Source organism: Heteronotia binoei, chromosome 5 (genome assembly GCF_032191835.1).
Source record: "Heteronotia binoei isolate CCM8104 ecotype False Entrance Well chromosome 5, APGP_CSIRO_Hbin_v1, whole genome shotgun sequence".
NCBI classification, from domain to species: Eukaryota; Metazoa; Chordata; class Lepidosauria; order Squamata; family Gekkonidae; genus Heteronotia; species Heteronotia binoei.
In genome coordinates, this window is record NC_083227.1 from 30,826,453 (window position 1) to 30,841,897 (window position 15,445).

The following is a 15,445-nucleotide window of genomic DNA, read 5'->3' on the forward strand; positions in this document are numbered from 1 at the left end:
AAGCTCGCAACACCCAGCCATTTCATGTTTTCCTCTGGGTCTTAGGCTCAAAGGATTGGCCATGAGATTTCTGTAATGAATGTCAATAAATCAAAAGCAAGTTTGCAACTTACAGATACATAACTTAGCAATACCTAAACAGCATATTCAAAAGATTGCTATAACATAGACATTTTGATGCAATAATTCAGAGCAAGAGGTGTTAGTTATCCCGGACTGTTAAATAAACAAAATGTTGCAAGTTTCATTTTGAGTAAAAAAAAAATCTTTAATTGTGTTTGTGGCCTTTATAAAGTTTATATCTCCACTACCTAGCATTACGTTTTATGATACACATGGCCTGGCCTAACAAGGTCTAATTTATGTCATATCTGGCCCTCATAACAAATGAATTCAACACCCCTGTGTGGAAGCTTTTTATTGAACCAGAAAAGGGGCTTTTTGGCAAGACATGTTGGCTGTTCTGTATTCATCTTCCTGGTCTCACAAACACCAGCAGGGCCTGTCAGGGAGATTTCACTGCCTTAAAAATGGATCCACAAGTATCCATCACCATACACAGCAAAGAAGGGATGAAGGGGCTCACCACAGAAGGAGGCTCCAGAGAACTCGTAGAGAAGAGCTGCTCTGTCAGCATCAAAAAAGGCCACTCGCCCCCCAGCGTAGTTCAGATGCACTCGGATGCAATTTTGCTCCCACCTCAGTGGCAGGGGAGGGTCCTTGCCCTTTATGAAAGCCTTGTACTGGCCCTTCCACCTCCCCACAGCCCAGATCCCTTCCTCAGGAGTCAAACTGACTCTGCCCCTCACAGACTTTCTGGCCACCCCCACAGCCCAGCCGTCCTCACTTCCCACAACAACTTCCCAGAAATGGCAGCCTGATGTGAATCTCTCACGGCCCAGCACAAAGTCATAGTGTTTCTCAGGATCTTCAGATAAGTCTTCAGCTGTGCTTTGCCTCTTCATGCTTTTCCAGTCCCCAGAAAGGACAACATGGGAACTAGCTGAGGCTGGATCCAGAGTCACCATTGCTGTTGGGAAGAAATGAGGTGACAGAAGAGATGTAGAGTCAGCCAGGAGATGGATTCACTCCCAAAAACTAAACACATCAACATATAAGATCCAACATCTCCTGGAACAAAACCCACCCTGGAACAATTCTGTTTTTAAAGCCGTAGCATTGGTTTTACCAACCCTGGAAGAATGGAAGGCTGAGTCAACCTGGAGCTTGCTTGCTGGGGGGAGGGGAGTGTAGATGACTGGGGAAAGCAATGGCAAACCATCCCATTAAAGTCTGCTGTGAAAACGTCACGATGCAACATCACCCCAGAGTCGGAAACGACTGGTGCTTGCACAGGGGAGTACCTTTACCTTTAGCCTTAAGGCAGCCCAAAACCAGGGGATTCCTCATTGATGCCAAGAGGGCCTGCCAGGCGTGGCCAGATTTTAATCAGCTGGGCCAAGGGTAGAGAACCTTTATAGTTCTGATGGGAGGGGAGGGAATTCTTCTGAGGGCTGGGGTGGGGCCATGGGGAAAGGAAGATGTCTGAAGGAGAGGCTGGTTCTAATCTATGGACCACTCCTGAAGAGCCACCATCTTGAGCAGCCTGTGGTGGAACTTGTGGGAGACAGATAAGAGAAACAGAAAAAGGAGCACAGCCAGGGGAACCAAGGGAACTCTCCTGTGAGGCAAGCCTGCTCCCAAATGAGAAATTGCATCCAGGAAACTCTTGGGAAAAAAGGATGATTGAATTACCTCTCTGAGTTGGACTTTCCTTCCAGGCATCCAGGCAGGGCTATGGAGGCAAGACCACCACCACCCAGCCTGTTGCACCCTCCACAGTTCAGTATCTGTTGATGGAACCAGGACTCTGGACTTGATGGACCTGGGACTGATCCAGGAGGGCTTATTTTGTTTTCAGCCCAAAAGGCTCACATTCAAAATCACTTTCTGCTTCCTCATTTCTCTTTTCCACTATTTCTAACTAAAGCAGTTATGATTCTCATGTTCATAGGATGGAACTCTTGAGGATCTATGAGATACAAACAAAAAACCTCCTGACAATCCCCTCTCCTTGGGAATTTTGTTCTTTCTCAGGTTTCAAAATTTACCTTTTTGCTTCAGAAGTGGACGAGCCAGGCTGTCTGGAGAAGCAAAAGGAAAAGAGAATAAACGTCAACCCATTGTATTTATAAAGTATCTTGTAACAAGAACAGCAATTCCCTAAAGCATTGATGGAGGCACAAATCTGAGGGAGTAGGTGGGGATTCTCCATCCATCTTTGCTCGCAAATGCCGACATTTCTCTTATCCTAATGTAATCTTCAACATTCTCAGTTGCAGCTTCTAAGATACACAATATGTGACCTGAAAAAGTCAACACTTGGCTTCAGCACAACTTTGTGCGAGGAATTTGTAATCCTAGTCTGAGTTTCTAAAATAGTTCACTGCTATATAAGTCAAAGCAAGTTCTGGAATAGACTGAACAGGGTGTGGATGCTACAAAGTGACAATCTTGAATCCCAACAACACTCAAGCCACAGGAGTTCTTCACATGAGCCAAAGGGACAATTTGGACAGATCCATTTTGGCTACAATTGTACAGCAGCCAGAAACAGGAATCCCACAAGCACATTCCGTAAACCTCCCCCTCCCGGCATTTGGTCCAGTAATTATGAACTTACTCTATGAATGTCTAAAAAATGTCATGACTCAATCAAAATGTCCTTTTCTAAAGGTCATATTTATGTGAGAGAAGTCCTGCTCCTGGAGCCTACACTGATTTTCCGGAATGCTATATGACTTGCTGGACATGGGGGGATGTCAGACTCTGTTCATTGATACTCTTCTTGAATACTGATCACTAACCATATTGAATAATAAAGATATATGCTTACTAACCCATATGAGTAGAGTAGCAGAGGGGGGCCAAGTAGGGGATAGCCCAAGAGTAGCTTCCCAGGAATATCAAAGGTTGTTAGCCAGCCTTTGAAGTAGAAAGTGCCTGGCAGATTCTCACCTCCCCGCTAGAGGCAGCAAGGACATCGCCCCTGGGAAATGTAACCACCAACTGTAGAAGATAAGGGGGAGCCGTGTGAAATGTCTCACATGCAAAGACAGCCTTTGTTTTGGGAATTGGGGTAGATGCGAATGCTTTGATGTATAATGTTAAATACCAATGACTCGAACTGCTAGCCATCAGTTCCAATGTCTTCCATGCTGAAGTAACTTTGGAGAATACAATAAATGCAACTTTGTTTCAAATAACTAAGTCTGCTCATTTTGGGAACTTCAATGAACCTTCGCTGACGGGGGGGGGGGGGGGGGAGCCAAGTCATTGTTGTGTAAATGGAAGTCCCCTTTACGAAATCCTCCAGTCAATTTCTGCTATCAGGAAGGAAGGAAGGTTGCTTCCCTATTTCAAGTAATCAAGTATTGATTATGCACCTAGAATAGCTTTCAAACTCAGATGCCTGTATCAACTGCACAAGTGTAATAACAGCACATCCGTTGCCATGATAACTTCCAAATGGCAATTGAAAAGGAAGGCAAATGTGTACCGGGTCATTTAAAACAGTCATGAGCCTCACTAATCAGGTTCCCTCCTCTCCCTTTGAAGACTTCTTCTTTGCCAGCCTTCCTCCTAACAAGGCAACACCTTATAGAAATAAAAAAATGAAGGAATTTTTTTAACATTCTAGATCAGGGGTATCAAGCATGTGGCTCAGGAGCCGAATCAGGCCCCCAGAGGGCTCCTATCAGGCCCCTGAGCAACTGGCTAGGGATGTGCATTCGGTTCAGCCGAACCGTATTTACAGCCGAATCAGCACTGATTCGGCTGTATGCGGAATAGGCTGAAGCCGATCCCCATAGGCGCCCATTATACGGCAGCCGAATATGGCTCGCTGCATACTTACGAATAGCTATTCGTAAGTATGCGGCTGTCAATTCAAAAGGCGGCAAAGTAGCTTCTGCAGCTTCAAAGGAGCTGCTTGCCTACTCTGGCGCCTTTAGTGGCCTCTTCCCGCCTCTCCCTGGGATCAGGGAGGGGGGAGAGGGGGAAGAGGAGCCCCAGCAGCCAATCCAAAGCATGCATTTGCAAAATGCATTGCAAATGCATGCTTTGAAGGGCTTTTTAAGGAGTCTTCCTTCCTGGCTGGATTAACTCCTCCATTGCTGCTGTGTGTGTGAGAGATTGTGCAAAGGGCTGGCTGCCCCTTGTCTTAAGCTGCTGCCTGCAGCTCTCTCACTCAGCCTTACCAAGTTACCAGACTTCCCTGGACTAGAGAAGACAAGGTAAGACACTCTTGGGGTTCTTGTTTTTATTTATTGTTGGTAAAAGGACTTTTTTAAAGACTTAGAGTCCCTTTACTTAACCAGATTTGGGTGGTGGTGGTGTAGCTTATTTGGGGGTTTCTGCTTGGGGAGGGGGCCTGGGGTGGGGGGGTTTGCCAATTTGCCCATATCTTAATTTAGTGAGAGGACTTTTAAAAGTGCAGTGTCCTTTTACTTCTCCTGATTTGGGTGGCTTGGATTTCTTGGGGTTAGGGTGAAGGGTTTTTTTGGGGGGGAGGGGGTGGCAAAGTTCCTGTATTGTTAAAAGTTAATTTTTTACTGTTTTAAAAGTATTCAGTGTTTGATTTGTTGCTGCTGTGTTGTGCTGCTGCTGTTACTCTTTTCTTTGGGTTCTTGGGGGGGTGCTGTTTGGCCTAATTTCCATTGTTCAAAAGGCCACTTTTGTCCCCTTTTTCCTGGTTCTGGTTTTAGGGGGGGGGTGTTGTTGACTTATTTGGCCTGAGCTTTCTTGTTGGTGAAAAGGCCACTTTTTTAACACTTGGCCTTTTGTGATTCTGCTGGTTTTGTTTTGGTTTTTTTAAATTGCCTCTGGTTGGTGTGGGGGTTGGTGAGGGTGTGTGGGGGCTGGGTCACTTTCTTGTTTTTATAGAGTAGATTGTGTGTTCTGTGGCAGGGAAGCTGGCACCTGGGTGAGAGACCCAGAACCAGCAGGTTTGTTGTGGCTGGCCAGCTCTCCCCGTGTTGTTTGGGGCAGGGCTGGAGAGCTGGCATCTGGGTTTGCTGCAGCCAGGTCTGCAGAGCAGACCTTGAGCAGATTGTGTTTTGTGTGGCAGTGACGTTGGCAACTGGGTTTTATATTGCTTCCAGGCCTGCCCTGCAGGGTTAGAGTAAATAGAGGGATGTAGTGCATTTGGGTCCTATAGAGATTCTCTGATGTGGTTAGGTTTGGCTTTGGGTGCCCCAGGAATTGGACCCCCTGGTCCAATTTTTTTTTGGCCTTGTGGGTTTTGTGTGGGACAGTGCCCTGAAGCTGCACAGCAGTTTGGGGGCTCTCCTCAAAACCCCCTGCTCCCCAGAGCCACTTTTCCCACGACAATTACAGTGAGGAAGTGGCTAATTGGGCTTTCCCCATCATTGTTAGCAATGGGCCTTTTGGGGAGCCCAAAGACAGGGACCCCCTGGCCCAATCTTTTTGGGACTTGGGGGGGGGGTTGAAGGGGAGAGTCCCCTGCAGGTCCCCTGCAAATTTGGGGGCTCTCCCTCAAACCCCCTGCCCCCTAGTAGCCTCTAATTATGCCCTATGTTGCCATTGATTTCAATGGCCCATAGGGTATAATGATGGAATAGGGGCACCCTCTTTGGGTGCCCCTGGAATGGGATCCCCTGGCCCAATCTTTTTGGGACTTGGGGGGCTTGCAGGGGAGAGTCCCCTGCAGGTCCCCTGCAAATTTGGGGGCTCTATCTCAAACCCCCTCCCCTACATGCGGCTTTAAATATACCCTATTTGCCATTGATTTCAATGGCCCATAGGGTATAATAGGGCTGTATATTCGGTAATAGCCGTGCATCTACCGTATATGCGGCTATTCCGAATGCGGTATTCAGGAGTATACGGGGATTCCGAATTCCCCCCCCCCGTATACTTCCGAATCCGTGTCAATCCGAATTTTTTTTTTTTTGCACATCCCTACAACTGGCTATCATCTGCTTCCTTCCCCCTCTTTCTTGCTTCCTTCTGCATAACAGCTTGCATTGGCAGGCTTGCTCAATCACACAGCAGTTACAGAGCAAAACCTCTATTTTCTCCATTGGCTGAGGCTCCTCCCTTGGGGAGGAAGGTGGGAAAGGCTTGCTTTGTCAGGCGTTCTTAATTGCACAGCAGAGCTACTGAGCCAAGCCTCTCTTCCTTCCATTGGCTGAGGCTCCTCCCCCTCCGGGTCCCCTGGGGAAGGAAGGAAAGTCACAGCTTCCTTTAGCCAGTTCCCTGGATCCCATTGGAGAGATACAAAGCAAGCACCTTTAAGATCAAGGAGTGCTAATGTTTTAAGGTTTGTTTTTTTTAAAAAAACCTTTAATTGTGATTGTCTTTATAAAGTTTATATCTCTACTACCTAGCATTACATTTTATGATGCACATGGTCCAGCTTGACACGGTCTCATTTATGTCAGTCCGGCCCTCATAATAAATGAGCTCACCTAAATGATTTGTTTTTGAGCAATGATTCCAAGACCAGTCTTAAGAACTACTCTCTCTATGCTGAATGAAAATTGCCTTCTCTGCTGACATTTTTGAATGACCCAGAACCCACTATTTGCATTTCTGTACTGATGGAAATGTTCTCTCTGAAATCCCAGCAGTCATTCACTCTTACCTTTTAACTGCTTCATGGTATTCCCCAGAAAGGAGCTGTCGCAGCAGTCCCAGAGCTTCCATTTCAGCTCAGGAGGGAAAGCCTTTGGATTCACAAACGTCTCCTTCTTCTCATACCTAAAGAAAGATGTTGTTAATGGGTCACTTGTCCAAACAAGAGTTATTGAGAGGAGCAAACGAAGAAAATGGCAAAATATGCAGAACTAAGACAACGGCTGTGGTCAGATGACAGGCTTGGCATGCTCTGGCCCCACCTCTAATTTCTCCATTTTGTTTTGTAATGAAGAGTTTTGATCAGGCATCCTACCCTGAGCCCACCTCACCGCATGCTCATTCCATGACTGACAGTTTAGATTACTGCTGTCCAGTAACCACAAAGTGGATGGTTGGACAGCATCCTTTTTTTTTAAAAAAAAGTCTTTCATGCATGCACAGAAGCATTCATTCAAATAATGGCTCTGCTCTTTATGACTGTTACCACAGAGATGGGGAAATTCCTAGAGAAGTGTGAAAGGCGACTCCCAAATGATCCCCTGGAATTGACATCAAAGCATCAGCAATACTCCCCCTCTCAGGACTCCACCCTGTCCCCAAGAGCTCATTACGTTTGCCATGTTGACACAAGGTTTGCAACCCTATGTTATCCAGACACTTTTCAAAATAATGAAGGGACATGAATGGGATCCACTTACTTCTGCAAGGTGCTTCTGACATCCTGGAAGGAATAAAGAGAAAGAAAAGGAAACTCAGCGGCTGCCAAGGACCACACTAGCGCAAGGAAGTATTTTCTTTGCAGTGGGTTTCTTTGGAAAATTCACATTTCCTCATCCTCCAATTGTCCTCTGTTCATGTCCTCAGTACATTTCTTCTCAAACAATGCAGCCCAAGTATGTTAGTACCAGTGTTCCCTCTAAGCTGAGTTAGTGTGAGCTAGCTCACATTTTTTAGCCTCTGGCTCACACATTTTTGTCTTAGCTCAGAAAAAATGGCACACAACAAATTAATTTATACACTAGCCAAATTGCTTGCTCACAACTTCAATGCCAGTAGCCCATGAAGTAGAATTGCTGCTCACATGACTCCACAGCTTAGAGGGGATAATGGTTAGTACAATATCTGGATGGAAGGTGCACATTTTCAAGGCTCCCCTCACATTTGTACCATTTTCCATCTGTCAGCCCATCAAGGCCACTGTTTTCCCTGCTTCACCACTGAAGAGCTGTTTTTGAACTGCTACTTGTTATTATGCTATAGCTTTCATTTTGAGAAAAAAGGTCTCTAGCCCTTTTCACCACAGAGAAATAACGGAACTAGCCATGCAACAAAAAACATTGCCAACTTCTTTTAAGAAATGAAAGCTGGGTAGTCAAGGGAACTAGCAGACTATGGCAACAGATTGTTAAGGCCTTGTGCTATAGGGAAAAAGCAGCTATTGATTCTTTAAAAAGCTCTCCAGTTGCACAGGTGTGTGGCGGAGGATAACAGTGGAAATGGCAGCTGATGGAAGAAACTTCACACTAAACTCCCATGTTGACACTCCATTGCCAGTGCAAATGACTGCATTCATGGTGGTAATGAAGGGCAGGGAAACGGACAAGTAGGGGAAGGCTAAAGACAACAAGTCTATCACACTTCAGGCAAGGACTGGAGATACGTCTTCTCAGGGTGTGGCCTGTTTTCATCAGAAGTTTGCAAACACTCTCCAGTTGAGGATGACTTTGAATTTTTTTGAACCTGAGTCTTACCTGCAGGAGTTCATTCGCTTCCTGCTGTTGCTTCTTCTCCATCTCCCAGATGAGGTTTTCCAGTGAAGAGAGTTCCTTAGAAAGTGTGGCCAGGTAGGTATCCATCTTTCTGGCTACCTCCTTCTCCACTTCTTCTATCCAGGTCAGCAGACGTTTTTCTTGTTCTTTCAGCAACTGGTGTAGTGTTCTGAACCCAGCCACTGCCTCTTGTCTCGCCAATTCTGTTATTTTCTATAAGGAGGGAGGGAGGGAAGAAAGGAAGGAAGGAAGGAAGGAAGGAAGGAAGGAAGGAAGGAAGGAAGGAAGAAAGAAAGAAAGAAAGAAAGAAAGAAAGAAAGAAAGAAAGAAAGAAAGAAAGAAAGAAAGAAAGAAAGAAAGAAAGAAAGAAAGAAAGAAAGAAAGAAAGAAAGAAAGAAAGAAAGAAAGAAAAAAAAACAATGTCAGGAATGTAATTGGTTGTTAGAGGGTCAAATCATTTAGAAAGGACACTTATGATTTTCCCCAGAGATCACATCAATATTCTGCACAGATCCAGTGTGATGTACAGGTAGGCTTGCCAATATTCCATTGGTATCAGGGATCCTCCTGCCACCAGTGGATGCTTACCACAACCACTCAGCTGGCTGGCTGTTGGGGGAAAATGGCCTGTGGACATCACTTTACATGCACCCAAAGGTGATGTCAGAGGGAGACATCAGGGATGGTCTGGCATTTGGGCAAAACTCTATGGTGTCCAAAAAATAATTGTGTATGCATTTCTAAATGAAAACACAATGCAAGCATTCCTGAAGCTTGTTCTAGACTCTATAGAGGCTAACAGTTGTCTGTAGTTTTTCCACAGGATTACTTTACCTGAGCAAAATGCAACAAAGACTGGTGCAGGTTGAAGAGGGGATTTTATTCCTACCTTCTTCCAGGTTTTCCCACAAAGACTGCCCCTCTGCACTGCTTTACCATCTGCATTTTTGCGTATGTCATGGAAATCTAAGAGGGGCATACTTTTTCTGCCAAAAAAGTGAGGTGTTCAATTCTTTAAGAGACCCTCCACCTCCATCTTCTGATCCAAACTGCAGTTTCTGTGTCTATTGTAACAGAAAAAAGTCTCCAAGGAAAAAGGAATACAATGTTTGGCCCTTAGAATGGCTTTTGATTAATATTTTTTGTGACAGACCAGGCTATTCTCAGTGACAGATATTCCTTCTGAGGACTGAGACTGGCTTGTAGTTTTGGATTCTTCCTTCATTTGGTATATTGTTTTCCTAGATATTACCCCAGTTCTTGTTCACTTTCCAGCAATCGGGACACTTACAAGCAATCTTCGGCTTTCATCTTTAGCCTTTTCTGTATATATTGGAATTTTCTTTCTCTCATTATTCAAAGTCTCCAAACAACTGAAGATCTTATCCTGAAGGGGGAAAAATGAACAAATCTTCTGGATTAGTTGTTTGTTTGCTTTTTGCGGCATTAAAAAAGCTATAAAAGAAAAGCAAAGCAAAAAGAGTTCATTGAAATAACGCACTTGGCTCCTTCCAGGGGAGCCTAAGGTCACTTTTGAGGTCACAAAAATATTTTTCACTAATTAAACTGGAAAAATCTAGTTTTCTTGCAATGTCATCGTTTATGTTGAGCATAGCAAGGCCAGTCAAATGATCTTGTCCCATAGTTGTAGTTGTATTATTTGACCATTCACAGAAAATAATAATAAACTCATAGTTGGAAGGGATCTCCAAGGTCATCTAGTCCAACCCCCAACCAATGCAGGAAATTTACCTCCCCCCACGCCCCCAGTGATCCCTGCTCCAAGCCCAGAAAATGCCCCCAAAATATAAATAGATAGAATAAACCTCCAGGATCCCTAGCAAAACTGGCCTGGAGAAAAATTGCTGCTTGAACCCAAAGTGGTGAACAGCATTTCCCTGGGCATGTAAGAAAGGGCCATGAGAATTAAGCATATGATCTGCTTAAGTTCATAGCATTGCTGTCAGATGCCCATCTAGCCTCAGTTTTAAAACCTCCAAAGAAGGAGAGCCCATCACCTCCCAAGGAAGCCTGTTCCACTTAGGAACTGCTTTAACTGTCAGGAAGTTCTTCCTAATGTTTACTCAAAAACTCTTTTGATTTCATTTCAATCCATTGTTTCTGGTCCGACCTTCTGGGGAAACAGAAAACAATTCTGCACCGTCTTCTATGTGACAGCCCTTCTTGAGGGTGATCATATCACCTCTCAGTCATCTCCTCTCCAGACTAAGCATACCCAGCTCTTTCAACCTTTCCACATAGGACTTGGTCATTGCCCTCCTCTGGACCTGTTCTAGCTTGTCTATATCCTTAAATTGTGGTGCCCAAAACTGAACACAGTACTCTAGATGAGGTCTAACCAGAGCAGAGTAAAATGATACCATCACTTCATGTGATCTGCACACTATTTTTTTCTGTTGGTATAGCCCAAAATTGCATTTGCCTTTTTAGCTTCTGCATCACACTGCTGACTCATGTTCAATGTATGGTCCACTAAGATCCCTAGATCCTTTTTGCACATACTACTGCTAAGACAAGTCTCCCCCATCCTATAACTATGCATTGGATTTTGTCTACCAAATGCAGAACTTTACATTTATCCCCATTAAAATTTATTTTATTTGTTTTAGCCAAGTTTTCCAGCCTGTCAAAATCATCCTGTATCATGACTCTGTCTTCTACTGTACTTGCCTGCCCCTCCAAATTTAGTATCATCTTCAAATTGATAAAGCATGCCTTCTGTTTCTTCACCCAAATCATTTATAAAGAAATTAAACAAAACGGGTCCCAGGACAGATTCTTGAGGCATTCCACTTGTTATTCCTCTACAAGAGGATAAGGAACCATTCACAAGCACTCTTTGGGTGCGATCTGTCAACCAGTTCAGATCCACATGACAATAACAGGATCCAAACCACATTTTATCATCTGTCAGCAAGAATATTATGTAGAACCTTATCAAAAGCCTTAATGAAATAAAGGTAAACTATATCTACAGCATTCACTTGATCCAGCAAGGTAGTAACTTTTTCAAAAAGAGAGCCACGGTTAGTCTGACATGACGTATTCTTGAGAAACCCATGCTGGCTCTTAGCAATCACAGACAACCTTTCTAAATGCTCAAGGACTGATGGCTTGATGATTTGTTCTAAAACATTTTCAGGTATAGATGTCAAGATGAAAGATTGGTAGTTACCCAGATCCTCCTTTTCCCCCTTCTTGAAGATGGGGACAACATTTGCCCACCTCCAATCTTCCATACCTCACTGTTTTGGCTCAAGCCACGCTAGCCTAAGAGCCTCCCTTCTTGGGGCATTGATAACACTCTATTGTTCTCTCCAATCTCCCTTCCCTTTTTGTCCTCTAAAACTCCAGGTTGGGCCAAACAAATCTTTGCATCTTTTTGTTCCTACATCATGTTGCTTTGCAAAGACTGGCACGGTAGAGCGTACTCTACTAAGCTAAGTAAATAATACTTTTATCGCTTGCAGTATTAACATGATCTTGATTAAACAGAGAAAATGCGTGGGTCTTAATTTTGTTTTCAGGATGGGCCAAACACTCACTATAAAAATGACTGGCACCTTTTACCTCCTTACTGTTGAAAACAGCAGCCCTGAAGAGAGAGCCTCTTTCAAGCTTATATTGAGAGGAAAGTGCAACTTCCCCAGACAACATAAAGGTTCCATCAGCAAACGTCTCGTTTTCCTACCTTTTGTTGCTGAGCAGCGTCTTCCAGGAGAAGTACTGTGTGTCCTTGGTGTTCTGGGGATCGTTCACAAAGGAAACACAACAATTTTTCATCCTCTCTGCAGAACAGGTGGAGTTTTTTCTTGTGTCTCAAACAATGACTTTTGTTCCCAGGGCTTAGTGGGAGGAGTTTCATTTTTTCCACTAGGATTGCCAGCTGCCAGTTTGTACGGAAATCCCCTTTTTGGAACTTGAATTTACAGACAGGACACTGCAAGTCCCCCAATCTTTCCCATGCCTCGCAGTAGCTGGTGATGCAGCCCCGGCAGAAACTGTGGCCACAGCCCAGGACCACGGGGTCTGTCAGCCACTCCAAGCAGATGGGGCATGTGACTTCTTTTTCCACATCTATGGATGGTGGGGCTGAAGCCATGGGGGCTGGGGTGTCGGTGGCTTGGATGACAGGAAAAGCAGCTTGTCAGATCTGTAAAAGGACAGCAGGAATTAGCTGGAGAAGGCAGCTTTTAACTGTTGCTGTCCGGGCACGTCCTGCCAAACGACCTCATATACAACCCCCGTCCGGTGGAGAAAGGGAAACGGCGCAGGGAAGCAGCCTCCGGGGCTGGCCCTGCCCCACCGCCTGCAGCAACAACCCCGATGGCGCCCGTCCCGACGCCTGCAAAGACCGAAGCTGACCCTCCAAGAAGGGAAACCAGCTGGCAGCAGCCCCGCGCAAGACCTCAAGCGGAGCTCAAGCGGCAGCCGCCGACGTTTCCCGCCAGGGATGAGCGCAGGTGCAAGTCCGCGGTTCCTTGAAGGCCTGCAGCGCTTCTGGCCAGGGCGGGGCCCACCCAGAGTTCCCAGGCGGGCGGTACAGAGGGCAGGGTTAGGGTGGGACTGGGTGGTTGTTATTGTCATCATCATCATCATTAGTATTACATTTATAATTTACATTTATTTAATTATATATTTAAGTTACTTATGCATTTGATTTATATATTTTACGGTTATAAGGGAGGAGGGGAAACAGGCATCCAGTGGGAAGAAGCCCAGATCCCGAAGGGCAGAGGGATCGGCCAATCCCCGTGGGAGCCACATGTGGCTCTTTCGTGCATATTATCTGTCTCTCCAAGCCCTCAACGCCCCATATGCCGGCTTGGAGAAGGCATTTGTCTCTTTAGATCACTTCTGCAAGCCAATTCAGCCAGCAGCTTGGAGAAGGCATTTAAAGCTAAAGTTGTTGTTTTTATTTATTTATATCCCACCCTCCCCATGAAAGCAGGCTCAGGGCGGCTTTTCTTTCCACCTCTCCCTCCCTCTCTTCCAACATCCGTTGTTGATGTCTTGTGGCTCTCAAACATCTGATGTTTATTCTATGTGGCTCTTACGTTGAGCAGGTTTGGTCACCCCTGCTCAGGGCAGTGGAGTCGGGTTGAAGGGACATAAAAAAAGGGGACAGGACGGTGAGCGGGGGACAAGGATGCAGAGAGCCAGGGTGTGAGAGGGAAAGCAGAGGCATACTCAGGTGATCTAACCTCTACCCTTTCCCTATTCTTACGCCTCGAGTGGGCTCCTACTCCCTGAAACAATCATGGCTGAGGGAGGCCCTCACCTGGGAGCAACCAATATAAATACAATAAAAATACAGCCTATTTTTTTTTTTAAATCAATATTGGCAATATTGAGTTTATTTTGAAATAGGTTGTATTTTTATTGTTGGTACTATGTAAGTTGTCTACTTTCTCAGGAGTTTGAAAGTTGGGAGGAGGCATACACATACTTAATCAATCATTTTCACTGGCAGGTAAGCAACTTCAGAGAGGTTTTCTACAAACTGAAACTGCCAGCTTTTGGGCATCTTTTCAGAGGAAGATAGAGATTGCTGTTAGTTTTAGCTATATGAAGATTTTAGTCTGTTTTTATTCTGAGGTTGCATTGTACTGTGATATATCGCTAGACATTTATTACATGATGCTCTTTTAATTTAGCTGCTTGAGAGTTTTGAATAATGTAATGCCTAAACTTTTTATTAATGAATAAAGAACATGTACTTTACAATATGTACAACTTCCATGAAATCTTGTAGAAAACATATTAAACCTATACATATGTATCAATATTTTAAAAAAAATAAACTTATAAAGCCAGTTCAGTATTTCTTCCCTCGCTTCCCTTGTTTGAAATAACCCATTTCAGTATTTTATTAAAGGAAACCACCGTTGAATAAACCAATTTTGTGCATATGTCTTCTTTAAATGTTTTTGTTAAAACATTACAGTCTTGGCTATTAGCATAATAAATCAGATTTTGCATAGTTAGAACTCAAACTTTGGCAAAGTTTACTGCTTCCAATTCTTAGCCAAGAGCATTCTTCTGTTACAAGTAACTGCCACAGCACATACTACTGTTTTTTGGCAACTCATCTGTGTTGTACCTAGCCTAACAAAACCCTCAGAAATTGCAGTAGTTTTATACCAGCCACTTCATGTATTCCGCTGTGAATATTTCTCCATCACTTTCTAGCAATATGACAGTCCTACCACATAAGGAAAAGTGCCAGTTCTCACGTCTCCAGCACATAATGCAGTTGATGCACATTTGTGTTAACTTATTAGAATGCCAGCCTCCAAGTGGGACCTGAGGATCCCCTGGAGTTACAGCTCATCTCCAGACTACAGAGATGAGTCCTCCTAGAGAAAATGGATGCTTTGGAGGGTGGACTCTGTGGCACTAAACCCCACTGAGGCCCCTGCCCTCTACAGGCTCCATCCCCAAATATCCAGGAGTTTCTCAACCTCCAGCGGACAACCTTAACCTCCACCTTCTGGTGCCCAGAGAGGGATTAGCTTGCAGTTGAGCAGGAACCTTTTAGAGCTGTTTAACTGCCCCCCCCCCCCAATCAGTTGCATTCACTGGTGGAGGCTCCAAGCACAGACATTGTAAGGAGAAGCTGAATCTCCTTGTATTCTACCAACTAATCAAGATGGCTACTCCATTATGCAAGAATTACCTGCTCCTTGTCTCACACCAGAATCACTGGATGGGCACAAAAGTCTCCCCCTTGCTTGTGATCTTTCCCACTCTTCATACGTCGCTAGAGAGTCAAAGAAAAGCAGATTTGAGGTCCCCTTGGCAGCCGGCACCCCACAGTCCTCTGGCAGCAGTCGCCTTTCACTTTTTCAGAAAGCGTGTTGGAAAACGCAGTTTCATTTCCATGACTGCAATAAACACATCAGGAGACAAATCAGAAATAACACTTTATTTCAGAGACAGTATGTACTGGAACATGTGATAAATCTATGAGTCTAAAGTCCAAACGAGTTTTG

At 44.6% G+C, this 15,445-nt stretch overlaps 1 protein-coding gene across 1 annotated transcript; it reads right to left on the bottom strand.

Moving 5' to 3' along the window:
* Positions 1-422: 422 nt before the first annotated feature.
* LOC132571906 (zinc finger protein RFP-like) lies at positions 423-15,245 on the bottom strand. Its single transcript, XM_060238698.1, has 8 exons — positions 15,130-15,245; positions 12,142-12,603; positions 9,721-9,816; positions 8,412-8,642; positions 7,359-7,381; positions 6,668-6,783; positions 2,112-2,144; positions 423-1,030 (listed from the first exon to the last, which is right to left on the bottom strand). The coding sequence occupies exons 2-8, from the start codon at positions 12,550-12,552 to the stop codon at positions 525-527; spliced, it is 1,416 nt and encodes a 471-aa protein (XP_060094681.1). The 5' UTR covers positions 12,553-12,603; positions 15,130-15,245; the 3' UTR covers positions 423-524.
* Positions 15,246-15,445: the final 200 nt, after the last annotated feature.